General features: G+C 46.9%; 3 protein-coding genes across 4 annotated transcripts in view; 2 read left to right on the top strand and 1 right to left on the bottom strand.

The window, feature by feature from the left end:
- Positions 1-1,412: 1,412 nt before the first annotated feature.
- Positions 1,413-24,421, bottom strand: LOC128409195 (zinc finger protein 585A-like). 2 transcript variants are annotated; one of them, XM_053379431.1, is made up of 12 exons: positions 24,309-24,421; positions 22,363-22,463; positions 19,070-19,271; positions 17,745-17,889; positions 16,084-16,502; positions 14,637-14,763; positions 13,479-13,592; positions 12,116-12,283; positions 6,602-8,800; positions 4,935-4,987; positions 3,511-3,584; positions 1,413-1,735 (listed from the first exon to the last, which is right to left on the bottom strand). In XM_053379431.1, the coding sequence occupies exons 2-11, from the start codon at positions 22,431-22,433 to the stop codon at positions 3,540-3,542; spliced, it is 3,543 nt and encodes a 1,180-aa protein (XP_053235406.1). In that variant the 5' UTR covers positions 22,434-22,463; positions 24,309-24,421; the 3' UTR covers positions 1,413-1,735; positions 3,511-3,539. The 2 variants fall into 2 exon arrangements, with proteins under 2 accessions (XP_053235406.1, XP_053235407.1); XM_053379432.1 differs by having other exon boundaries at positions 6,602-8,797.
- Positions 10,669-11,931, top strand: LOC128409294 (CD82 antigen-like). The gene has a single exon (XM_053379644.1). The coding sequence runs from the start codon at positions 10,827-10,829 to the stop codon at positions 11,586-11,588; it is 762 nt and encodes a 253-aa protein (XP_053235619.1). The 5' UTR covers positions 10,669-10,826; the 3' UTR covers positions 11,589-11,931.
- Positions 24,422-24,649: 228 nt separating the features above from the next.
- LOC128409196 (zinc finger protein 585B-like) overlaps positions 24,650-26,844 on the top strand; it is a 44,806-nt gene continuing 42,611 nt past the window's right edge. The window contains exon 1 of the mRNA XM_053379435.1: positions 24,650-24,874. The gene's annotated coding sequence lies outside the window, so the exon portion shown is untranslated. The remainder of the gene's footprint in view (positions 24,875-26,844) is intronic.

The raw sequence follows: 26,844 nt of genomic DNA, 5'->3' as shown, positions 1-26,844 counted from the left end.
CAATAATAATTCCTCCGTAATCTCAAGTGATAATATAAGCTGTGGGCTATTCCAGACAGCTTGTCGTGGAGTTGGCATAATTTGCCAGTTTCACTTCTGCACATTTTGTGTCTGGATCTTGACCAATATTACCTGCCCCACACAAGACGGCATAGGCCGTTCTAGAAACAAGGATGTATAATAAAAGTTAGTTGTGATGCATGCATGCTTATTGACTGAAGGGTTTGTGTTAAAGGCGGGGTGTGTATCTCATTAAGGCCCCAATCTGCCCTATACATTTAAAGATGCATCTTGCTACTTGAAACAGCCATGGCTTCCCTCAAAGGATCCTAAGGAGTGCGGTTTTGTTAACAGTGCTGAAAGATGTTGGAAAGCAGGTGGGGAAATCCACATGAAAAGGAGACTCAGTGAGGGTTGGTAGCAATACATTTCTCCCGACTATCTCCAGCTTTGGAAAATCCTAAACTACAAATATTAAAATATGTGCATATATACACACCGGAAAACCGGAAAAGAAATACTCTTGACACAGAGGGAGAGAGCTGGTTGAGGTAAGGTGGGAAAATACCCTGCAGAAATCCTACAGGGCTGATTGCTATTTTTCCATTCTTTTCTTCTATAACATTGTCTAAGGTGGGGCTGGTAGAGTTGGACTCCTTTTCATTCCCACAGGGAAATTTTACAGGGCTCACATGGCACCAGAGGCAAAAATACAAATTTGTATGCAGAGCAACATACAGATTTAGTTTCTACACCCTTCTGTGCTCCAGCTCAACAAGAGAGACGCATTAATCATAGAGTTTAAGGCCATATTAAAAGGTAAAAGGACCCCTGACCATTAGGTCGTCGTGGCCGACTCTGGGGTTGCAGCGCTCATCTCGCTTTATTGGCCGAGGGAGCCGGCGTACAGCTTCTGGGTCATGTGGCCAGCATAACTAAGCCGCTTCTGGCGAACCAGAGCAGCACACAGAAACGCCGTTTACCTTCCTGCCGGAGCGGTACCTATTTATCTACTTGCACTTTGAGGTGCTTTTGAATTGCTAGGTTGGCAAGAGCTGGGACCGAGCAATGGGAGCTCACCCCATTGCAGGGATTCCAACCACCGATCTTCTGATTAGCAAGCCCAAGAGGCTCTGTGGTTTAGACCACAGTGCCACCCGCGTTCCAAGGCCATATTACATCCAGGCAAAAAAACAAAACACCTCTCAAGGTCATAGAGCCTGGGGACACTGGGTGTGGGGTGGGTGGTCGGGGAAAGTTCAAAGGGCCGAAGAGAAGGGTCTGGAGGGCCGCTTTTTACTCTCAGGGCTAGAGGTTTAAAAGGCAGGCATAAACTCGTAGAAATCTCTGGCTCAAGCACAGGCTGGGCAAGGCAGAACCAAACATGGAAGCCAGAAGATGCAATGCACCCATTCGATTCTAAAGAGTTTTATTCAGAGCTATATCCTTCGGAAAATGCAAGTGAAGACAAGGGTTTTTATATAGTGCTGACATGGATTAAAAGCCAGATGGTGGCTTCAACGACCAGAAGGAGTGAGAGAGAGGGAGGAGATGATCTTGAGAGATAATTCAATAATTCTGAAGCAGTTGCAAGATAACCAAGCCCTGAAAAGGGATTGAGTTTCCGCACAGAACTCATGAGAAGGTTAAAGATACTCTGCTGCAGCAGCATATGTAAAAAAGCTTTTTCTTAAAAAAAAAATCAGGTTCAGCAAACTGGCTAGCTTCCAGAATCCTGCATGGGAAATAAAACAAGAGCATCACAATGATTTGCTAAAAGTGAGAGAGAGAATATATATATAAACACATCTTTCTAATATCAGCATGAAAATATTTGCAGGGATCCTTTCCACAATTAATAAAATGCCTGTTCCTAAAACAGTTGTAGATTAATGTCCACAGCTATATGAATGCCATGTTTATTTAAAAAACAAAATGAAACACAGATTTATGCATTTAGGAAATCTAATTTCTGCCCCAGTCAAAGCTTTTGAGCCTTGTATAAATTATCATGTAACATGGTCTTAACTTGCATAACTTATTCTGTATTTTATATACGGTATATATCTTTGCTTTGGCCACCTCCATACCACGCATATAAAGCACCATGATATTATTTTAAATAGCCATGGCTTCCCCCAGAGTATTCTGGGAATTGTAGTTTGTTAAGGGTGCAGAAGTTTGTTAGGAGACTCCTATTCTCCTCAGAGAACTCTTATTCTCAGAGTGGTTTGACAATCCCTGTTCACAGGGAAATCTGGGAACTGTAGGTCTGTAAGGGGAACAGGGATCTAACAACCCTTAGCAAACTACGACTCCCATAATCATTTGTGCCATTGGAAACACAAGGCAGGGTCTGCATTGTTGACCTGAGTGCACTATCTATATACCCGCAGGTCCCACTTACTGAACACACTGCATTCCCTGGAAATCATTCATTAAGCAAGTGTTTGCATAACAAGTCCATGATTTCCACTGATTCCTATGGGAATATTTCTAACTGGGGATTTGTACAATCTCTGTGGTTCCTTCCCGATATGGCTGCAGCCAACCAGCAAAAAAGAGACAAAGGAAAAACAAATTTGTCCGATCTCTCCTGCTCCCAGATTTTTCTAATCTCTGTCTCTCTCTGCATGCTTTCTGCCCAAAAATGGCTGCCGTTGACCAGCAAAGAGCAAGGAAGAAAGGAAGTGGGCAAAATCTGGATATTCAGATATCTGAATCTGCTGGTTTGGGCATAATTATTTATGCTCAGATAAGTGAATTTTCCAAGAGTGAGTGGGTGGATAGCGGGAGCTAGCTGTACCTGTACCTATACTTTAACAAAATTTCACAGTACCGGAAGACCATTCGGCTGCTGAAACGTTCGACAACTGAGGCACAAAGGGCGGTCTGCAGTTTCAATGGAAAAATTTGGAAAAAATGCAGTGGAAGCCGTTTGACTTTTGAGGCGTGTCCGAAAACCGAAGCATTTACTTTCGGGTTTTCGGTGTTCAAAAACTGAAACGTTCGGTTTCTGAGACACTCAAAAACCGAAGTACCACTCTATGTTGAAACCAATCAGAATGTTTGGGAGGCAAAGGTGTATTAGAAAAGGAGACCCTACTTCTATACATTTATTCTACTTAAACCATATGCTAATAAACATCTCTCCAGAGTTTATTAATAAAATCAGTTGGACAAGGGTGACCAGCAGGTTCTTAAGGGAGAAGGTGGTTTTTAAAATATCTGAGGGATTTCAAGGTAATAAAGCAGCATTTCTTAATGGGGTCTGGGAATTATTACTATTTACTGTGCTTATATCCTATTCTCCTGGTGGGATACAGCAGCTTCTCCACTCTTCCTCAACCTCGTTTTATCCTTGCAACATGGAGGATAAACTAAGGAGGAGGAACTGGCCTATCGTCATACAGGAAACTCTGTGGATGGACCAGGGATTTGATCCTTTGTCTCCCTGGTCCTCACACAAAACTCCAGGCTCCACAACATGCTGGTTGTTGCTTTTCTTACCCAAGTGCAGCTTCCCGACATTTCCTGCTCTATACAGCGGTGGTCAGAATAATGGCATTGCAATCCAAGCTCATCTGGAACAATCAAAGAGTGTTATGAATAAGACAGACGTCATCTATACAGCCCAGCCAAGGAAAGGCAGTTTTGGCACATCCAGACTTGGGCGTGGTTTAAGTTTAAGGCTCTCATCTGCATTACCACTTTAAAAGGTAAAGGATCCCTGGACAGTTAAGTCCAGTCAAAGGCGACTATGGGGTTGCAGTGCTCATCTCGCTTTCAGGCCGAGGGAGCTGGCGTTTGTCCACAGACAGCTTTCCGGGTCATGTGGCCAGCATGACTAAACTGCTTCTGGCACAACAGGAAACTATGAGGGAAGCCAGAGTGCACAGAAACGCCGTTTACCTATTTATCTACTTGGGCCGGCGTGCTTTTGAACCGGTAGGTTGGCAGGAGCTGGGACAGAGAAATGGGAGCTCACCCTTTCATGGGGATTCGAACCGCCAACCTTCCGATTGGCAAGCCCAAGAGGCTCAGTGGTTTAGACCACAGCGCCACCCGTGTCCACAACTTTAAGCAGTCATAAAAGGTACAGATAAAGGTAAAGGGACCCCTGACCATTAGGTCCAGTCACGGACAACTCTGGGGTTGTGGCGCTCATCTCACTTTACTGAGCGAGGGAGCCGGTCTACAGCTTCTGGGTCATGTGGCCAGCATGACTAAGCCACTTCTGGCGAACCAGAGCAGCGCACGGAAACACTGTTTACCTTCCTGCCAGAGCGGTACCTATTTATCTACTTGCACTTTGACGTGCTTTCGAACTGCTAGGTGGGCAGGAGCAGGGACGGAGCAAAGGAAGCTCACCCCGTCGCGGGGATTCGAACCGCCGACCGTCTGATCAGCAAGTCCTATGCTCTGTGGTTTAACCCACAGTGCCACCCACGTCTCTTTTAAGCAGTCATGGCTTCCCCCAAAGGATCCTGGGATCTGCAGTCTGTTATGGGTGCTGAGGAGACCCTCTGTTCCTCTCCTAGAACTCCATTTCCCAGGGTGGCTGAACAATCAGTCCTTCTTCCCAGGGAATTCTGGGAACTGTCACTCTTTATCAGAATTCTCCCCAGGCCACGCATTTTCTCCCCAGGCCTCCCTCTTGCTGATCCTGCTTTTTAACCCTCCAAGCGTCTCCTTGAACTCTGATAACAGCTCCAGGGAGGTGAGGGAGTGAGCATAAAACTCAATGGCTGAGCAAAGGTAACATTTCATTGGCTGCCCCCCTCTGGACCCACCCACCACTGTCATGTGACCCCAGGGGATTCCCCAGAAAAGAACGGAAAAAGATCACTCCCCGATTCCTGTCATAGAGGAAATAATGACACGTTGTAATTAAAAGCTTCTCTCAGCAAAGCAAAATGAAAGCTCTTCCTTACCACGGCGGTGCTGATTTCCTCCACGGTGAGCTCCGTAGATTCGGCAATGAAGCCTGAAATGTACAAAAAATAAACTGCTACAGGGTTTTTATTCACGGGGAGTGGGGAGACCATGAATGGGGCAGGTGGGGGAACAACAAGGAGGATATAGGTTTGTCACGTTCTGAGATGGGTATTATTATTATTAATTGGATTTATATACCGCCCTATACCCAGAGGTCTCAGGGCGGTTCACAGAAAAGATCGACATAAAAACCACAATATAATCAAAATAAAAACAACAACCCAATAACATCCGTCCCAAAAAGAAAGAGGCACATTTTAAAAGGGCATATAGGATGGTTTAAAAGGAGGCTGAGCTATGGGCTGTTCCTTGGCATGCTGCCAGAGATCCTGACAAGACAGAAGTACTGTTTTTGGGAGAAAGGGGGTGGACAGGTGGGGGGCACTCCCTGGTCTTGAATGGGGGGTAACTGTGCCCCTGAAGGACCAGGTGTGCAGCTTGGGAGTCATTTTGGCTCACAGCTGTCCATGGAGGCGCAGGTCAATTCTGTGTCCAGGGCAGCTGTCTACCAGCTCCATCTGGTATGCAGGTTGAGACCCTACCTGCCTGCGGACTGTCTCGCCAGAGTGGTGCATGCTCTAGTTATCTCCCGCTTGGACTACTGCAATGCGCTCTAGGTGGGGCTACCTTTGAAGGTCACCCAGAAACTGCAACTAATCCAGAATGCGGGCAGCTAGACTGGTGACTGGGAGTGGCCGCCAAGACCATATAACACTGGTCCTGAAAGCCCTACATTGGCTCCCAGTATGTTTCTGAGCACAATTCAAAGTGTTGGTGCTGACCTTTAAAGCCTTAAACCATGGGTAGGCAAACTAAGGTCTGGGGGCCAGATCCAGCCCAATAGCTTTCTAAATCCGGCCCGTGGACGTTCTGGTAATCAGCATGTTTTTACAAGAGTAGAATGTGTGCTTTTATTTAAAATGCATCTCTGGGCTATTTGTGGGGCCTGCCTGGTGTTTTTACATGAGTAGAATGTGTGCTTTTATTTAAAATGCATCTCTGGGTCATTTGTGGGGCATCGGAATTCGTTCATTTCCCCCCCCCCCCAGAATATAGTCCAGCCCCCCACAAGGTCTGAGGGACAGTGGACTGGCCCCCTGCTGAAAAAGTTTGCTGACCCCTGCCCTAAACGGCCTCGGCCCAGTATACCTGAAGGAGCATCTCCACCCCCATCGTTCAGCCCGAGGGACCAGCTCTGAGGTCCAGTTCCAAGGGCCTTCTGGCGGTTCCCTCACTGTGAGAAGTGAGGTTAGAGGGAACCAGGCCTTCTCGGTGGTGGTGCCTGCCCTGTGGAACGCCCTCCCAGCAGATGTCAAGGAAATGAACAATATCTGACTTTTAGAAGACATCTGAAGGCAGTTTTTAGAAGACATCTGAAGGCAAGTTTTTAATGTTTGATGGTGTTTTTAATATTCTGTTGAGAGCCGGCCAGAGTGGCTGGGGAAACACAGCCAGATGGGTGGACTATAAATAATAAATAAACTATTATTAATTATTATTATTATTATTACTACTATTATTACTATTACTACTACTACTACTTTTAACCCAGGCAGGGCAACGACCTGCCTTCACAGAAGCAAATCATCCCACTCCATCTCACCTATGTGCATCTGTTCATGTTCGGCAAGCTGGGATCTCCTGCTGAAGCTTTCTGTGCATTCCGAGCACTGATACGGCTTCTTTCCCGTGTGAGCCCCCTTGTGTGTGATCAGGGACTTTTTCCAGCTGAAGCTTTTCCCGCACTCGGAGCACTTGTAGGGCTTCTCTCCCGTGTGGGTCCTCTTGTGCACGAGGAGGGCCACTTTCTGGTTGAAGCTCTTCCCGCAGTCGAAGCAGGTGTACGGCTTCTCTCCCGTGTGGATGATCTCGTGGCGCGCCAGGTGGTCCTTCTTGTGGAAGCACTTCCCGCACGCGGCACAGGCGTACGGCTTCTCCCCCGTGTGGATCCGCATGTGGTTGATCAGGCCGACTTTCCAGTTGAAGCCCTTCCCGCACTCGGAGCACTGGTAGGGCTTCTCCCCCGTGTGGGTCCTCTTGTGCGTCATGAGGCGGTCTTTCTTGTAGAAGCTTTTCCCGCACTCGGCGCACTCGTACGGCTTCTCCCCCGTGTGCGTCCGCATGTGCGCGGTGAAGTTGGCTTTCACACTGTAGCTCTTCCCACACTCGGAGCACTCGTGGGGCTTCTCCCCCGTGTGGGTCCTCTGGTGCGCAAGGAGAGAGGATTTCACGTGGAAGCATTTCCCACACTCGGGGCATTCGTACGGCTTCTCGCCCGTGTGGATTCTCTTGTGCTGAATGAGGATCCATTTGCCGCTGAAACTTTTCCCGCACTCAGAGCACACATATGGCTTCTCCCCAGTGTGGGTTCTCATGTGTACGTTAAGAGCAGACGACCAGCTGAAGCTTTTGCCACAGATGGTACAATCATGTACGTTCTGCTCCCCTGTATGTTTCCTCATGTGCATGATCAGGGACCGTTTCCAATGGAAACTTTGGCCACAGTCAGAGCATATGTGCGATCGCTCCCCGGTGTGGGTTTTCTCATGTCTTAAAAGGTAAGAGGAGCACGAGAACCCTTTCCCACAGTGTGAACACTGATACGGTCTCTCTCCGGTGTGAGTCCGCTTATGCACATCAAGGTACGATTTCAGGATGAAGGATTTCCCGCAATCGGAACATCCATACGGCTTCTCTCCTGTGTGGGTTCTCCGGTGTGTAATAAGGCCCGAAATCTGCTTGAAGCTTTTGTCGCACTCGGAGCACTCGTACGGCTTCTCTCCCGTGTGAGTCCTCTTATGCGTGACGAGCGTTGCGCCGTGGTTGAAGCTCTTCCCGCACACGGAGCACATGTATGGCTTCTCTCCGGTGTGGATTCTCCGGTGTGTGATAAGGTAATCTTTGCGGCCAAAGCTCTTCCCGCACTCAGGGCATTCGTAGGATTTCAAAACGGGTCCTACCGAATGGGACTTCTTGTGTCTCCGGAACGATGCTGCGTAGCGGAAGCACTTTCCGCACTCGGAGCACTGAAACGGCTTCTCCGCCGTGTGGCTCTGCTTGTGTATGTTGAGGGTCCCTTTCTCGCGGAAGCTCTTCCCGCATTCGGAGCACTGGTACGGCTTCTCTTCAGAATGGGTCCTCATGTGCACATTGAGAGCAGATTTCACAGTGAAGTTCTTCCCACAGTCGGAGCATTCGTAGGGTTTCTCCCCCGTGTGGATTCTCCTGTGCACGGCAAGGTGCGGCTTCCGATTGAAGCTCTTCCCACAGTCCGGGCACTTGTACAGCTTCTCTCCCGTGTGGATTCTCTCGTGCAGAATAAGGGACCCTCTGCGATAGAAGCTCTTCCCGCACTCGGAGCACGTATACGGCCTCTCCCCCGTGTGGATCCTCTTGTGCTGGACAACGTATGCTTGTTCCCGAAAGCTCTTCCCACAGTCCGAGCACTGATACGGTTTCTCTTCCGTGTGGCTTGTCTCATGGCTGAGAAGTTCGGGGCGGGAAGAGAAACCCTGGCCACACTGGGAGCAACTGTACGGCTTCTCTCCAGCATGACCCCTCTGGTGTATAACCAGCTGAGAACGCTTATGGAAACTTTCCTCGCAGGAGAGGCATTTATATGGATTCTCTTTCGCTGGTGTCTCCTTCAGATGCTCTGTGTGCTGCAGGATTCCAGGTGCCCCTTCAATCTTAAGAGCCTGGGGAGATTTCCCGCTGACTGTCCCTGAAGTTTCTTCTCCTCCTCGCTCGGCTGTTTCCAGCTGACTTTCCTCTTCATTCCCTGGCACTTGATCACCGCCTGCTAGAACAAAATGAGAGAGGGAAAGAAAAGAGTGTCACAAATGGGTCCTACAATAAAACATTACAGTGTGGAGTGTTCTTCTGGTCTGCCAGCCATACCCCCTCCTATGAGACTCCATTCCGTTGCCTCTCCCATCTGATTTTCTGGGTCCCCCGGTCCCAACTGTCAGCATGCGACATCCTCAGTGGGCTTTTTGGAAGAGTGGATTCTACCTTAGGGATTTTTGTATTTCTGAAAGCTTTGAGGTTTCACCAAGCCCACTGATAGCTTCTCCTTGTGTGTATGTACGTGCGTGTAATGTGGTGTTCTGCTTGGATAATGCAACTTAAAAACCATGACAAGAGCTTGCTAGTTCAGACCGAAGACTCATCTGGCCCATCAGCCAGTTCTCACACGGTGGCTGGTCTTTGGGAAACCCCCAAGAAACTTAAGAGAATCTGCACCCCCTTTTTTTTTAAGAATATCCCTCCCTCTCCTGTACATGAGAGGAAATTGTTTTTTGAAGCCCATCTTAAAAGAGACATTCTTCCTTCAGCACAAGGGGAAACGCTTCTAACACACATATGTGCTTCAGCTAAAAAGGATGCATTTGACTTCAAAGTCAAATTGCTTCTACCCACAAACAAATTTAAAGTCAAATTGATTAAATTATGATACTAGCAACAGTATGTTTATGCCACTTGTCTTAAATATTTAGATGCTGCCCTAGAGTGAAATTGTGTTCCAGAGCAGTTTACACAATTAAAATGTGGGGAGTGCAATAAAAATCACGTAATAAATTGAAAAGCAAAGCAAAATCAGCGGATGAAACAGTTGGCAAGCCAGTATGATGTGGCAGTATGAGCAGGGTTCAAATCCCTACTCAGTCATAAAGCTCACTGGGTGACCTTGGGCCAGTCACTGCTTCTCAGCCTAACCCACCTCAAAGGGTTGTTGTGGGGGTCAAATGAGGAGGGGGAGAACCACATATGCTTTAGAGGAAAAGGTGCTTAAGGGGGCTGAATACAGGCTATGTCCCAAACGTTTGATGTTTTTATTATGTTTTAAGATATGCTGTAAGCTGCCCAGAGTGGCTGGGGAAACCCAGCCAGATGAGTGGGGTATAAATAACAACAACAGCAATAATAATAATATAGTGGTACCTTGGTTGTCGAACTTAATCTGTTCCGGGAGTCCATTCGACTCCCGAAAAGGTTCAAAAAACAAGGCGTCAGACATTCAGCTTCCAAAAAACGTTCACAAACCGGAACACTCACTTCCAGGTTTGCGGCGTTTGGGAGCCGATTTATTCAGGAGCCAAGCCGTTCGAATTCCAAGGTACCCGTGCAATAATAAATTATTATTATTATTATTATTATTATTATTAACGTATCACAACACTAACAGAACAACTGCTAAAATGAATACCTACTCAAGGAAATTATAAACAACTCCATAGGCCTAATGAGACACCTGAAAGTCAAAGGCAAGTATTCTATTGATATATTGCAATTATTTTCATTGCTATATTTCTGTAACTCATCTCAGACTATTTGATGACAAGCAGGGTATAAATACAAATTAAAAATGTATTTTTATTATTCTAAAGATATCTATCTATCTATATTTATATATTATATCTATATATATAAATATAAAATGTGGCCCTCCAGATGTTGCTGAACTTTCCGCTCCCATCATCCCTGACCAGTGGCCATCAGTTTAGAAGTGAGGAAATCAAATGGAATGTACCACATCAGACGACAGGGGGAGGAAGGCCACTTCTGAGCACTCCACTTCCAGAAAGTGGAGGGGGAGAGGGGAAAAAGACCACAAAAATGAGGTGGCAGATGTTAAAAAACAAGAGGGGTTGGGGTGCAGAACTCAAAGGCGACCAGATGATAATAAAAAAAGCTGTGAGCCCAGGGGCTCTAAGGCACTTGTTCTGTGGCTCATCCAAGCCTGTGCAGCTGTTGAACTGTGTGTTTGTGTGTCTGTCCTGGAGGTTCTGAGTTCCGAAACAGAAGGAAGCTGCGTCTGTGAGAAGATGAAGCCCATCTGTCAGAAAGCCACCACTTACAGCCTCTTCTTCTTCAACCACCTCTTCTTTGTCCTGGGGGCCATGCTGATGGGCTCCGGACTATGGCTCTTGTTCGACAAGAGAAACTTCATCACCATCCTGCAGATCTCGACGTCCACCATGTACATCGTGCCTTACACCCTGATTGGCGTCGGGGCCGTCACCATGGTGATGGGGTTCCTGGGCTGCGTAGGGGCCTTCAGCGGGAGCCGCTGTTTCTTGGGACTGTACTTCCTCGGCCTGCTGTTGCTCCTGGTGGCCCAGGCCACCACCTTCTTGCTCATCTACCACCGTGCGAAGGCCATGAAGGAAAAAACGCCCACCTTTGTCCTCCACCTCATCCGGTACTACGACCTGAGGCACGAAACCAACAGGTCCGCCATGCTGGCCTGGGATTATTTCCAATCCAAGATGTCTTGCTGCGGGTGGATCGGGCCGGAAAACTGGAAGCTGAACCTCTTCCTCCAGCAGAGAAATTACACACTCTACCCTTGCTCTTGCGGCGTCAACGCCACCAGCTCGGACGCAGCGATAGGCTTCTGCCCTCTGGCTGCTCCTTCCGACGCCTTTGACAGCTGGCCGGTGAGGAAGACGGGCTGCGTGGTCTCCGCCCGTAAATGGTTTCAAGAGAACAACGAAGTCATCATAGGGGTCTGTGCAGCCGTCTCTCTCACCGAGGTGTTGGGAATGGTGCTGTCCGTTTGCCTCTGCAAGAGCAAAGCACTCTGAGGAGAATTCACCGGAAGTGGCCAAGGGGCAAAGGCCACTTTTGATGCCGACACAGGCTCGGGCAAATCTCATCCATATTTTATTTTCAGTCCACTTCTGGGCCTGTCTTGACAAGTCTCTGAATGCACCTCCTCTGCAGCTCTCTGTTACCATGGCTATGTGTAAATAAACCTTGTGCCCTACCCAATTTGCGGTAATCTGGGGGACTTTTGACCACTGGGAGTGCTATCTCTCTCCCTTTCACTGTCACACAAGAGAACCCTTACTCTAATTCGCCTCCCTTGCCTTCACTTCCTCAGATCTACTTAACCTGTTTGCTGCAAATGTTTGCAATATTTCACTACTTCGCTAAAAAAAGGAGAAGATTAAAAAAGTAAAATACTTATTTTTGCTTAGCGCTCAGTCTTTCGGACACCACTCAGACTAATGCTAGGAACAGCATTTTACGTCATTGTGACTTACCCTGGGACCTCAGGATGAAGAGCGGGGTAGCAAAAATAACTAAGTGAATAGAAATAAGAGACTACCTGCCAGTTTCTTCTTCCCCTTCTCAGGTGCCTCAGATCCCTGTCGCCTCTTTGTTCTTCCCAGACCCCTGGAGTTCTCCTCCATCTCTGTGCCCTCGCTTCCTTCGCACGGTGCCCCACACAGCTCCCGTTCATCATCGCTCTGCCAACCTTCGCTCACTGGCACAACTATAAGGAAGAGGGGGGGGGGAAACGGAGCCTGAAAAGTGCTGTGGAGAAATGGGGGTACGAGGGATGCAGCCAAATACACACCATTATCTAACGCTGAAGTTGCTTTGTGATTGTAAAAGGCTCTGGAATGGGTATCTGCTCAGAAAATCAACCTAAACCCAGCCACTTTGGGTGGCTCCCAACAGAATATTAAAAACACAATAAAACATCAAACACTAAAAAGAAAGAAAATGAACCTAAATATATTTAAAATAAAACTAATAAATAAGCAAAGGTCTGACTTGATTTAATCTGATATAGTCAGATTAAATCAAATAAACAAGGAATATTCCGTGTTATGTTGGAGGGAATGCCAGGAAACAGGGAATTCTGTTCACATGTGGTGGGGGTGTAAATAAGTACATTTTTTTTGCCAAAGGGTGTTTAAGGAGATAACAGGGTTAAAGCCGACCAAAAATCCAGAGGAAGCATCATTATCAATTTACGATGGGGTGGAAGGTTCGCAGGCTAGGAAGGGCTTGCTCACAAATTTATTGACAGCTGCATGAATTATGATAGCTAGGAAGTGGAAGGGGGAAGCAGAATATACAATGGAAGAATGGTATAAAGAGGTGTGGGATATAGCTATTAACGATAAATCAACATGTGCCATTAAGGTAAGACGGGGAATATGCAGGAGAAATGATTTTGAGGCGATCCAGAGGGTGTTTTTAGAATTTGTACTGTTAAAACGGAAAGGGGTCAAACCATCACAGGAGGTGCTGAAATTTTGGGAGGTTGGATAGTTACAATGGAATGGTCTCAGGCATGGAGTGCACATTTTTATTCTTATTTATTTAAGATTATTACTTTGTCAAAATAAAATAAAATAAAATAACGGGGGCGGGGGAATATAAACAAACAAACAAACAAGCAAGCAAGCAAGCAAGCAAAGGTCAAATAAATCACTCTCAGCGGACCTCTGAGAATTCCTCTCTTGGTTACTCCCTTCTTTCCTTCCATGAGGTAAAATATGAGTGCTGGTCTTACATTCTTAATCCTTCGAAACCCTGGCAGGCTTAGGCCTACAGACAAGGCCCAGATCTAAGCGCCGCTACCTTTACTCAGGGCAGTATGACAAATAGTGGCTCCAGATCCATTCTCAACAGAGATTGCTTGTATTAAATGAACGCCATATTTAATGAGTACCCACTTTCAGCAGCCTCAGTCACGGAGGAAACTTCCTCCTGAGACACTACTTCTTCAGATGCAGGGACTTCGGCTTGAATGATCTCTGCCTGGTTGTTGTCGCTCGCAGGCTCATCTTCTGGAGGATCAAGACAGACAGAGACAGGGGAAATGAATTCTAAGGAAGAAGGGAAAAAACTCTCTCTTTCTCTCTCAAGAAATCACCTAAGAAACCAGTGGACAAAGGGTGCCATATATGGTTTGCTTCAGGGCTTTTTATTTTTCAGCCGGAACTTTCCGGAACTCAGTTCTGGCACCTCTCAGGTGGCCGCCATTGCCGTCACAGTGGAACATCGGTTTTTGAACATAATCTGTTCTGGAAGGCTGTTCGACTCCCGAAACATTCGAAAACCGAGGATCAATGGGCAGTAGGCAAAATCTAATAAAAAATTAAAAAAAACATGCAGCGGAAGCCGTTTGACTTCTGAGGCGCATTCGAAAATGGAAGCAATTACTTCCGGGTTTTCGGTGTTCAGGTTCTGAATCGTTCGGCTTCCAAGACGCTCAAAAACCGAGGTTCAACTGTGTAAGAGAACAAGGGAGGTGTTCATGATGTTCTAGAAAAATGGCACTGGTTCGCTTCCATAGGCGGCTACGGTGTCCTAAAAACACCTCCATTTTAGATTCTGTCTGCACTGTTAGGAGTCCATTGGCACATCTAGTTTAGAAGTGTCCACACTGACTGGCAGCAGCTGCCCAGAATTACAGACTGGGGTCTCTCCAGCCGTACCTGAAGGTTGAAACTGGGATTTCCTGCATGTTCTACCACTGCGCTATGGCCGCTCCCTTTATAGATAAAGTAATAGCCCAGTCCTCCTACTTCTAAACAAACAGAGAATCCTTTTTGTGACAGGCTGGGGAAAAGAATTGCCCCTCACACAGGACTAGAGACTTGTGACAGCAGCCCTCAAAACGTTAGGCAGGCAACGGAGGAGGGGAAGAGGAGGCGAGAGAAAAGACATGTCATAGGAACAGGAGGGGGGGAACCTTTGGCCCTGCAGAACTACAACTCCCATCAGCCTTTGCAAGCAATGTCAATGTATGATGGGAGTTCAGCAACACCTGGAGGGCTGGATTTCCCCCTTCAGCCGCCATAAATAAGGGAAGCACAAAGAATTGTTACCCAGCAAAGCAAAACTTCCATCTCCCTTCCTGGTCGGCCTCCTGACCCGCAGCGAACGCCGCACCTCCGAGGGAGCCTTCTCGGACTCGGGGAGATTGGCCGCCATCTCGGCCAGCGGCCTCCGCACCTAAAAACAGGAAAATGGCTGAGGGAGAAAAGGCAGCGCAGCCCAGAAGGGGATAGGCTCTGTCCCTTCAGGTCTGTGCGGCACTATGGCTGCTGGCGAGGCAGCTGCCGTCAATGTGGCAGTGCAATAAAAGCCTGACGGCTGGATCAGGCCGAGGGTCCACCAAGCCCAACATCCTGTTCCCACAGCGGCCAGCCAGTTGCTGCAATGAAAAGCCTGCAGAAGCCTGGGGGAAAATCTAGGCCAGCGATTCTCAACCTGTGGGTCCCCAGATGTTGTTGGACTACAACTCCCATCATCCCCGAGCTCTGGCCTTGCTAGCTAGGGGTGATGGGAGCTGTAGTTCAACAACATCTGGGGACCCACAGGTTGAGAAAGGCAGATCTAGGCAGTCATCCGAGGCTTGTGCTTTAGGACAGGAATTTGTCATTGAAGAGTAGATTCCAATGTATAGTTAGCAGTTAAACACGTTGCAGGATTCCCAAAAATAGACCAGCAGTAGCAAAGCTTTACTGCTACTGAAGGCAAATGAGCATAATGGTCAGAAATCCAATACATTCAAGATTGGCACTGTCCATAAGAAATCCAGTTGCAGCAGAGTTAACTTAAACTTAGGATGACTTATAATGTCTAAATCTTAACACTAAGCATACAGAACACCACACCAGACGGAAAAGAGATAGATAAAGCAGAAACCCAGGCCCCTTCTGGCCTCTTATTATAGACAATATGAACTTGACTGAAAGAAAAAACAGAACCAGTTTAAACCAGGTGTACTCGGCATCTCTGAAGGAATAACCCCAACAGGGCACACCAGTAAGAAATATCACCCACACAAGAGGTTCCCTGTTGCAGCTCTGCCTGAGTCTATGCTCAATACTCAGCTCCTTTCCCTTTGAGATGGCTACTCTTGTTGGAAGGGGATGAGGGTGGCGCTGTGGGTTAAACCACAGAGCCTAGGACTTGCCAACCAGAAGTTGGCAGTTCGAAACCCCGCAACAGGGTGAGCTCCCATTGCTCGGTCCCTGCTCCTGCCAACCTAGCAGTTCGAAAGCACATCAAAGTGCAAGTAGATAAATAGGTACTGCTCCAGCGGGAAGGTAAACGGCGTTTCTGTGCGCTGCTCTGGTTCGCCAGAAGCGGCTTAGTCATGCTGGCCACATGACCTGGAAGCTGTACGCCGGCTCCCTCGGCCAGTAAAGCGAGATGAGCACCGCAACCCCAGAGTCGTCCATGACTAGACCTAATGGTCAGGGGTCCCTTTCAGCTTGTGCTACCAGTCTCAGTGGCCTGGATCCGCCATAGGGGAAATGAACTCACCTCTTCCCCTTGCCCTCTCTTCAGGAAATCCTCGGCAAGGGTCACGGCACTATCACAGTTTGCTGGTTGCTCCTCCTTGACGTAGTCCTGCATCTCCCAGGGAAGACTGGCCAGGAACTGCTCCAGGATCACCAGCTCCAGAATCTGCAGTTTGGTGTGCTTCCCGGGCTTCAGCCACTGGTGGCAAAGGTCCCAAAGCCGGTCGCAAAGCTCTCGGGGCCCTTGGACCTCCTCGTAGCGGAACTGGCGGAAACGCTGGCGATGGGTGTCCGAGTTGACGACGGGCTCCTCCGAGATGTTCTGCCATGTCCTCTCCCTGCATTCCCTCCAAGGCCTGGGCTGGAGGAAGCGAGGGCCTTTTCCTGCCGTGGAGTCAGTCAGGCCATGCTCCCGCACAGATGTCAAGCGAAGATCCCGGGCTAACAGTTTTGAAGGACAAGAGGTGAATGCCAGGATGGGGGCATTTGATGGTCAATACACTTGGCTCAATAGCAAACTACAAATTATGTTGATCAATACTGAAATATTTTTATTTATCAGCCCTGAGTGCTCACTGGAAGGACAGATCATGAAGCTGAGGCTTCAATACTTTGGTCACCTCATGAGAAGAGAAGACTCCCTGGAGAAGACCCTGATGTTGGGAAAGATGGAGGGCACAAGGAGAAGGGGACAACAGAGGACGAGATGGTTGGACAGTGTTCTCGAAGCTACCAGCATGAGTTTGACCAAACTGCGGGAGGCAGTGGGAGACAGGAGTACCTGGCGTGCTCTGGTCCAGGGGGTCACGAAGTGGCGGACACGACTAAACGACTAAACAATCCATTGGAGCAGTCAAATACAACATTCATTGTTTCCCTAGAGTGAACACAGGCGGGGGGGGGGTGTTACTCCAACCAGCGTAACTTCCTGTCCCACTGGTCTGCAGCATCCTCCCCCTGCGTGTGAACAGGGAGATGGGCATGATCCTGGCTGACCCCATAAAAGAGCCAAGTCACGCAGCCATATTCCTCTTGCTGCCATGCTGCTCCCCTGCAGCCATTTTCTTCTCTTGATGATATTCTCTTAATATGGGATGAACTCACACTTTGTTATGTAACTACTAGCTAAAGCCTGCCTTCAGGGATCATACTGTGAACCGAATTCGAGTAAACTTCTTGTTAGTGTTAAGGAAAGACTCTTGTGTCTTTATTCTTTTAAGAGGGATAAAAGGGGACACCAGGAATAATCCATCTGGGCAAGCCAGATTGGATTACTTAACTAAAGAGATTGAAACGAATTTGCAAACTTGCTTCCTGCTGAATTGAGGGGAATCTGCTCTGCTACATGACTCACTAGCGTGAGTGATAATATTTAATCACTTTATCCTCTCCTATTATCCTTAACATTCCCACAATTTATCTGCAGGTCTCAGGGTGGTTCACAAGATAAAACCACAAGATAAAACCACAAAATACATAATCCAATTACACACACACCCCAAACACTTTTCAAAAGGGCATCAGCCAAAGGCCTGGCTAAAGAGGAACATTTTTGCCAGGTGCCTAAAGGTAAATAATAAAGGCGCCAGCCGAACCTCCCTGGGGAGAGCATTCCACAAACTCATAGGCTCCGTCTCTTTTTATTCCAGCAGCGCCTTTTGTGAAGTTTAGTTGCTGACCTACCTGGACTGGCTGGGAGAGAGTACGAGTGCTCCAGCCCCACAACATCGCTCCCAGGGGAAGGCACTTCTGCATCGCTCTCCTTGGTTTTCAACTGACGGCTTGGCGGAGGATCATGGCGGACGTGGGGCCGCCTCTTTTTACTGCCCTGTATGAAAATAAAACTTTCAGAAGTGGACTACCATTGGCCTATGGGATAATAATAATAATAATAATAATAATAATAATAATAATAATATATTTATACCCTATCCATCTGGCTGGGTTTCCCCAGCCACACTGCGCAGCTCCCAACAGAATATTAAAAACAAGATAAAACATCAAACATTAAAAACTTCCCTAAACAGGACTGCCTTCAGATGTCTTCTAAAAGTCTTCTAATAGTTGTTTATTTTCTTGACATCTGATGGGAGGGCGTTCCATAGGGCAGGCGCCATTACCAAGAAGGCCCTCTGCCTGGTTCCCTGTAACCTCACGTCTCGCAGTGAGGAAACCACCAGAAGGCCCCCGGAGCTGGGCCTCAATGTCCGGACTGAACGATGGGGTGGAGACGCTCCTTCAGGTATACTGAGCTGAGGCCGTTTAGGGCTTTAAAGGTCAGCACCAACACTTTGAATTGTGCTCGGAAACGTACTGGGAGCCAATGCAGATCTCTCAGGACCGGTGTTATGTGGTCTTGGCGGCCACTCCCAGTCACCAGTCTAGCTGCTGCATTCTGGATTAATTGCAGTTTCCGGGTCACCTTCAAAGGTAGCCCTATGTAGAGCGCATTGCAGTAGTCTAAGCAGGAGATAACTAGAGCATGCACACAAGCACACCAGCACACTCCCAATTTGTGATTTCCAGCAAGTAGTATTCAGAGGTATACCACCTCCAGGTATGGAAGTCATAAAGGCCCTCCCTATGCGCTGGGTCTAAGGTGCTCCCACGAGATCTCACAAGAGCATCCCAGGGCATCTGGAGTCAAGTCAGAGCACAGAGAGTGCCTTGCTCCCCAAGGAAGGCAGAGAAGCAAAGATTATTCTCTCTAAGGAGGAAAGGGTTCCTGTGTGGTGAGGCTGCTCTTGCCAGCAGCTTCAGGTACAACAAAAAGCAAAAAAAAAAGCTACTTTGAGAGGCTCTGAGTTCCTTGGGGCAGCAAGGCCCTTTCAGCAAGCCAGCCACAGGGAAACCGGTATACTTGTGAAGGGACGGCTCCAAGAGTTCAAGTACACACATATCTGCATATATGTAGAACACTCTGAGCCAGACCCCCTGCGTAAGGCATGATCATACTGTATAGCAAAGGCGTCCATCCACGAGATTGATGGGAGGACGGTGAGATTTACCTTCTTCAGCCGCTCGGGTATGTTAAACATTGTTGGAATCGCTTCAGGCTTTAAGTACCGCCTCCCGGAAGCTACGTTTTCAAGGTAGTCAGTCTCGCAAAAATGTTCCGAGCAGATCACATGGTGCCGCGTGGGAGTGAAGTTCTTGCGACGGATGTTCCAAACCCACTTTTTCAACAGATCTTTTTTCCCCAGAGGAAACCTATGACAAGTATGTGATATACAGTCATACCTCTGGTCACAGCCGCTTCAGGTTGTGTATTTTCGGGTTACGGACCGACGAAACCCAGAAGCACCGGAACGGGTTACTTCCGGGTTTCAGCGGTCGCGCATGCGCAGAGGCGCTAAATCAAGCTTTGCGCATAAGCGCCAAATCGCAACCCGCACATGCGCAGGTGCAGGTTGCGAACACTGTGGGTTATGAATACGCATCCCGCAACGGTCACGTTTGCAACCCGAGCGTCCACTCTGTGTGTGTGTGTGTGGCAATTAAATACTGCATTCATGTTCCATTTCATACAATGTGTTCAGAGGCAGCAGAGGCACAAAGCACAAATGGATTAAAGTCCCAAACCCCTCTCCTCACAGATACCCAGAAACTGTGCTCATAACTATGAAACAAACACACACGGCTATAATTAGATAGAGAGATAGAATCAGAGAGATGGAAGGGAGCACAGGATCATATTCTACACCAACCCCCTGCCTTGCAGGAATACGCAACTGGCCCACGTGGGGATTGAACCTGCAACCTTGGTGTCATTAGCACCGTGCTCTAACTAACTGAGCTATCCCGGCAAGTACTGCCTGACCTTTAGTCAGACCCTTTGTCCATCTAGTTTAGCACATTCTCCCTCACAGAGCTATAATCACTAGAGGGGTTTGACAGCCAATCCCTCTCCCCAGGGAACTCTGGAAATTATACCGTATTTTTTGCTCTATAACACTCACTTTTTTCCTCCTAGAAAGTAAGGGGAAATGTCTGTGCGTGTTATGGAGCGAATGCCTACGGATGGCGGGGGGATCTGCTGCAGTCGTGAGCAGAGGATCCATGGTTCCCCTTCCTTCCCTCCTCCATGGCTCGCTTTGAAACAGCAAAGCAGGAGAAGAGCCACTGAGTGGGGAGAAGAGAGGGACAGAGAGCCTGGTTACAAAGCACGGATCCACATAGATCCTCAGGATTTTTGCACTGGGTCACCCCAAATTCACCATCAGATCACATTGCATGTCCATGGCTACAGCTTGCACCAAAAAAATCACGCACCCACTGTTGCCTGGGGCCGCAGTGGTGCAAAAACGTGGTTACAAAGCATGGATCCACATGGATCCTCAGGATTTTTGCATTGGGCTACCCCAAACTCACCGTCAGATCACATGTCTGTGGCCACAGCATGAACCACAAAAATCATACATCCACTGTTTCATTTAGAATATTTTTTTTCTTCTTTTCCTCCTCTAAAAACTATGTGCGTGTTATGGTCGGGTGCGTGTTATAGAGCGAAAAATACGGTAGTTCTGTGAGGAGCATAGGGGGTTCTCCTAAGAATTCTCCACACCCTTAACAAACTACAGCTCCCAGAATTCTTTGGGAGAAACCATGACTTTGTTGAAGGAGGTTTACTCTCACCCAGGAAAAATATAAGTGCTGGTTGCTTGCAGCTGGTTTTAAGTGCAAGATTGCTGATTGCTCATACCTGGCCAAATCTGAATGGCAACTGCTGAATCAGCAACTGGCAACTGGCCAGAATGTGATTGTCCTGCCTATTTAAGAGGAACTAGACCAGCAAATTCTATCTGCTGCATAATATATCTGCTGTAAGACACCTACCTGCTTGCTGCTGCTGGGCTGTGTGCTGTGCTTGGAGCTACATATGAACCTGCAACCTGGATCTGTACTTTGCTGAGTGTTTTGCTGTGCAGTCCAGGTGGTAATTCTCCATCTAAAGGAGTACCCCTGCTAGTGGTCTAGCGGGAGACTCTGCAAACTTGTGTAACTGTGTATGCTCAAGCCTGCCAGTAAATGAAGCCGCTGACTGAAGTTTGCCATCTATTTTCCCCTTTCACTGGTGCAAAGTGAACTTGCTCAGGCCTCTCACATTTGAAGCTGTTTCCTGACCGTGCCCAAGTGCTCCAACAGACTGTTTAGAGTGGTATAATAAATAATAATAAATAATTTATTTATACCTCACCCTCCCCAGCCAGAGCTGGGCTCAGGGCTGCTAACACCAGTAAAATTACAATAAAAACTTAATGGTGGGGGGAGCTAATTTAAAATACAGGTTAAAAATACAATTTAAAATGCAGCCTCATTTTAAAAGTAGCCCATAGATCAAAACCATGAGGGAAGGGAAACATAAGGGTCAGACTGTGTCCAAAGCAAAGGCCAGGTGGAACAGCTCTGTCTTGCAGGCCCTGCGGAAAGATGTCAAGTCCCGCAGGGCCCTAGTCTCTTGTGACAGAGCGTTCCACCAAGTCGGGGCCAATACTGAAAAGGCCCTGGCCCTAGTTGAGACCAATCTAACCACCTTGCGACTTGGGATCTCCAAAGTGTTGTCATTTGTGGACCTTAAGTTCCTTCGCAGGGCATACCAGGAGAGGCAGTCCCGTAGGTACGTGGGTCCTAGGTATGATACTGCTTTAAAGTTATAGTGCAGATGGGGCCCACAGATGTTGATGGAGGGGGGCAGAGGAGCAAGGAAGCAGGAGCACTGGCTGGCTTCTAAGAAAGGATACCTCTCCGTGCAACCCCAGCATCAATGTGTTGATTACAGATATAGTTTGGGGGTGGGGAACTACCAGTTTGTGGGCTTAATCCAGCCCGCCAGGTCTCTGAAGGTGGTCCCCAGCACTCTTCCTACGCCCTGGCTCTCTCAGCAACTGATGCAGCAGAACATCACCAGGGCCAGTGGAGAGGCTACCACAGAGTGGAGATGACAGCTCAGCAATGGCGAAGAATGAGCTTGCAGTCAAAGCTGTATGCAGACAGTACCATTTCAGACTGCAGGTGGGGTGCTCACATAATTTCAATGCTCACATGATAGAACGTTTCCCGCTTTAGTTAATAACATGTATGTATTTAAAGATTCCTTGCTTAGTACATCAGGAGGAAGCCATAATTATAAACCATCCTCTCTGACATGGTAACGTGAAAATTGTTAGAAGGGCCCTGCCAGATCAGACCAGTAAAGCTGCCACATCACTCACTGCACACCCTCCATTATTTGCTAGCTTTCTATATGCAGGGAATGTACCAGGTATGGAGAAAATCCAGTTCAAGCCTAAGGGCACCTTACCTGTGAAATGAAATATTGTTGCCCAGCAAAAATTTGTTGTTGCAGTTTATTGCACAACATGATTTCACCATGATGGCAGAGATGTAGCTCCTGGCGGAAAACTGTAAGGGATAATGGTAGAGAGTGGTTAACAGTATGGAACAAAGTTTACAAGGGGAATCTGAAAGACTGTCTCCTCCCTTCCATACTTTCTCAGGGGTTAAGATCAGCAGAGAGGGGGTGTCTTGGTAGTTTCGCCACCCTCATTCCTGGGGGGGGGGAGGCAGCCCAAGAGAGGGCTTTCTCTGTAGCAGCCCCTACAGAGGGCTGCTCCCCACAGATGTGCCAGAAGGAATTCCCTCCCCACAGATGTGCGCCGGGTACATTTATTGTACAGCTTGCAGTACATGCAAGCGGCACCCATCTTTACTTTGGGGTGCATTCACACAGACACACATGACCCCCCCAGGTCATCTAGTCTAATCTCCTGCAAAGCAGGAATCTCTTTTCTATATCATATTTTTTATTAATTTTCAATTTCAATCAATAATACCCTTGTTATAACAATACCAAATTATAATACAATTACTAATACCAATTGCTCAAATACCAAATTATATAATTTAGGTGGCCTCCCGTGTGCTAGAATTGAGGGTTTGATTATTTTCTTCATTCATGAGTTTCAAAATCTTATTAATTTCAGTTACATCCCAGTCAAAATAATAATCCCTTCTACAACAACTGCAATATTAATAACTTCTATTCGGGCTGACACATTAAATGATTTATAGAACTACAACTGAGGAACTCAATCTATATCCTTGTTCTTCCTGTTTGTGGCAATTATTCTGTCCATGTTATTTCTTCCTGTCCTTGTAAAATGCTTTGTCTATCTTTTCCCGGTTGTTGCTGTTCTCCATCATGCCTGAGCTGATATTCCATTGTTGTTTCAGAGATTTCTCCATTGCTCTGTCCTTTTGCAACTTTAACAACAGCTGCAAAAGTTGCAAAGTTGCAATGCAGGAATCTCAACCAAATCATAGATGGCCATCTAACCTCCCTTCCACCACATTTATGAAAGATTTGAATGTGTTACATTTCAAAGGCCTGTCCAATGGAGCTGTAACTCAGCTAATTGGGAACCACTGAAGACCATTCCTATGTGAAGTACTGCAGACCCCGTTTTCCAAAAGCCCAGCCACAGACCCACTACATTTTAAAATGTTGACACTTCTATGGTCGTTTGTGTTACGTGAATGGTGCTCACAGACTCCTGGGTGGGTTACGCAGACCCTGGGGTTCCACGGACCACAGTTCTAAATCATTAACAACAACAACAAAGCAATCCTGGCAGCAACAATAAACGACTCCTGACATCCCAGTATGAACAGTACTGAGCTATAAGGGCCACAGCGATTGCGTTCAAGGCACTTTCCTATGTCCCCAATTCCCAATCCAGTTCCCTCCGCCCCAATTCTATTTTATTAAGTTTCAACATTTTTAACGCACGCCGTCAAACCACAATTTCGCCTTTCTCTTCCTTCTGACGACTCCCCACCCTTTAACCCCTCGGAGTTGCTGTTTCTCCCCTTCTGCTCTCTTCTCCCTACCAAACAATAACCACCACATTATGATTCCTAACCCAGTTATTTTTTCCTCGTTCTTTTTTTGGGGGGGAGGCGAAGGGCAGCGAAAACCAGAGGCGGATCACCACCTCTGCAGGCAGGAGATCCCAGGATCCCCCCGCAATGGCATCTCCAGGAAGGAATCCCTTCTGAAACGCCAGGGCAGCTGCCTAAAGCAGCTCCCCCAAGTTCCTAGTCCCTAAGAGAGGCGGCATTTGAACCAGCGGCTCAGGGGCTCCAGCCTTTGGAGCCGCCCTCCGAGCAAGCGCCTTCTGCCTCCACAGCAACGGGCTCCCCACTTTTCCGACCCCCGCTCACCCCCAAAAATCATCCCCGCCGCACCTTCCGCTGGCGGCTCCCTCCATGCAACCAGCCTCCAGCTGCTCTGCCAGGCAATGCGGCTCCTCCTTCGTGGCCCGAGAGGAGCGGGACCGGAAGGTGCGCCCGCTATTCCTTCCCCCCAACAACACCGGGCCTTGGCTCCGAAGGGCCGCTTCCTTTCTAGGAAGGCGAGAGTTCGGCTGCTGGTTGCCTTAACCCCTTCGCGGCGGGATCCAACCGCCGGGTGTCAGCGGACTCCCCCCCCCGCCGCGTTTTTGTTTCTTCTGGGTTACTTACCCAATAAAAAATAATAAAAATTAAAAAAGCATTTAGGGAAGATTGGCAGAGCAAAAAGAAAAAAAAGAAGAATTGCCTTGCACGGGTTTTGCAGGGTTGGTGTTTTTTGTTTTGAAGTTGGAATGGAACACGCATTTTACAAAACGCACTCACACGAGAAAGCGCAACCGACGAAGAATCTTGAAAGTTGAGAGAACGAGGGGGAGAGAGAGAAAGGGAAAGAAAGAAAGAAAGAAAGAAAGAAAGAAAGAAAGAAAGAAAGAAAGAAAGAAAGAAAGGCATTTCAGATTGTAAGCTTCACTTTCCTCGTTTGTTCGTTTTACAAAAACAAACCAGGGTGTTGTTAATGGGAGGGGGAGGCAGGATTAAGGGGAGAAAGCCTGACAGTTTATTGACTTGCTCAAAAGCTTTTGTGTCCTCTGAGAGAGGTGGTCTTCTTGGTGGTGGCCCCCTAAAATACAGAAACACACCTCCCCCCCAACGCACACACAGAGATCTGGGTCTCTGGCCCCATTGCTTTACACCTTCCAGTTGGTTGATGAAGAAGTCCTTCGAAAACCGAAGATTTTTGACTGCCCTCTATCTAATATAAAAATTTTTTTTTCCTTCCAGTAGCACCTTAAAGACCAACTAAGTTAGTTCTTGGTATGAGCTTTCGTGTGCATGCACACTTCTTCAGATACTCACATGGGTAAAACATTTTAATGTTGCTCTCCACCTCTCTGAAGTTTTGCAAGAGGGCAGCATATAAATAAATACTTTAATAAATAAACAAAATACATTTTCTTGCAAGGAAGAAGCCCATTGAGTATCTGAAGAAGTGTGCATGCACACGAAAGCTCATACCAAGAACTAACTTAGTTGGTCTTTAAGGTGCTACTGGAAGGAAAAAAAATTTTTTTTTTTTACTATGGCAGACCAACACGGCTACCTTTCTGTAACTCTATCTAATATGGTTTCTTGGTTGTATTTCTATCCCGCCGTCTTCCCCAAAGAGCTCGCACTGGTGTACATGGTTCTTCTCCCCCTCCTCAATGAATCCCCCCCACAACAGCCCTGTGAGGTAGGCTAGGCTGAGTGAGCTTCACAGCAGAGCGTGGATTTGAACCCGGGTCTCGTTAACTTTCAGGAGGAATTTCAAAGCGTTCCCTGCTTACCCCAAGGATTTGGTGGCCGGAACATCTGCCCTGGCAACCCTGAAATTACGGGTTTTGAGAGCGGGTGTTGAGTTTTAGGACTTTTAAACTGTTTTTAGCAGTTTTAATTGTATTGTATTGGCATTGTTTGCCACCCTGGGCTCTTTTGGAGGAAGGCTGAGATATAAACTTAAGTAAATCAGGCACATGCTTTTGGGAGTAAGTATTCCCATTTGCATCAAGCAGGTGTTACAAAGCAATAAATTAATTTCCACCTGCCCCAAAGTCCATTTTTCTCTCCCTAAACTGCACCAAGGCTTCACTTCATCCCATATTTGACTTTCGAGTGCTTTTTGAGAACTTTTTTTATGCCAACAGCTGTATGCCATTGTTTAAGATTTATCTAAATTTTCTTTTTTAAAAAAAATCTCTTTAAATTTCTCTTTTAAAGTAGCCAGCCACTTTCCTGATTGTTCTGTATTGCTTTAAAATGTTTTAATGTACGGCTGCATCGACTAATTGAAGACATGACTACTCTTGCCACTTGGGATTGCTTATAAATGTAGACTTTGAATGGGCAAGTGTATAAATGAGTTCTCGATTTCATTACAACATATGAAAAAATAAATATATATGTTATAGGTTAAAAATAAATATATATGTATTTCGATGATAATATCTATATATTAGCTAAGCATATACGGAATTGTAATTCTTATAGTGATATAGCATACCTTTCTTTTTTATATAAAAAAATCACGTTCTCACTTTTCCCCCTAAGTTTTTATTTTAAGTGTTGTTAAAAATGCAGTCCTCCGTTGTCTCCTGAGATGGATGCCAATAATAATAATAATAATAATAATAATAATAATAATAATAATAAATGAATAAAACATTTTAATGTTGCTCTCCACCTCTCTGAAGTTTTGCAAGAGGGCAGCATATAAATAAATACTTTAATAAATAAACAAAATACATTTTCTTGCAAGGAAGAAGCCCATTGTGAGGCTTACATCTGAGTTAAAACACAAAGGGACCAGAAGCATTGTTACTAGGCATATTAGGTAATGATGTTGAAAAGAAAGATGTGAAGTTATTTAGATATGCAGTTACAGCAGCCAGAA

Source organism: Podarcis raffonei, chromosome 2 (genome assembly GCF_027172205.1).
Source record: "Podarcis raffonei isolate rPodRaf1 chromosome 2, rPodRaf1.pri, whole genome shotgun sequence".
Classification (NCBI taxonomy): Eukaryota; Metazoa; Chordata; class Lepidosauria; order Squamata; family Lacertidae; genus Podarcis; species Podarcis raffonei.
Note: the sequence above shows the minus strand (reverse complement) of the source record. Positions and strands in the feature narration are given on the sequence as shown.

What these genes read in the sequence shown, in the direction of transcription:
- LOC128409294 (XM_053379644.1), top strand. Translation starts at nt 10,827, where the DNA reads ATGAAGCCCATCTGTCAGAAAGCCACCACTTACAGCCTCTTCTTCTTC.
- LOC128409195 (XM_053379431.1), bottom strand. Translation starts at nt 22,433, where the DNA reads ATGGTGAAATCATGTTGTGCAATAAACTGCAACAACAAATTTTTGCTG. An exon ending in TACCCGAGCGGCTGAAGAAG is followed by an intron (nt 17,890 to 19,069) that starts GTAAATCTCACC and finishes ATTTTCATACAG; the next exon opens with GGCAGTAAAAAGAGGCGGCC. An exon ending in ACATGAACAGATGCACATAG is followed by an intron (nt 4,988 to 6,601) that starts GTGAGATGGAGT and finishes TGTACATTTCAG; the next exon opens with GCTTCATTGCCGAATCTACG.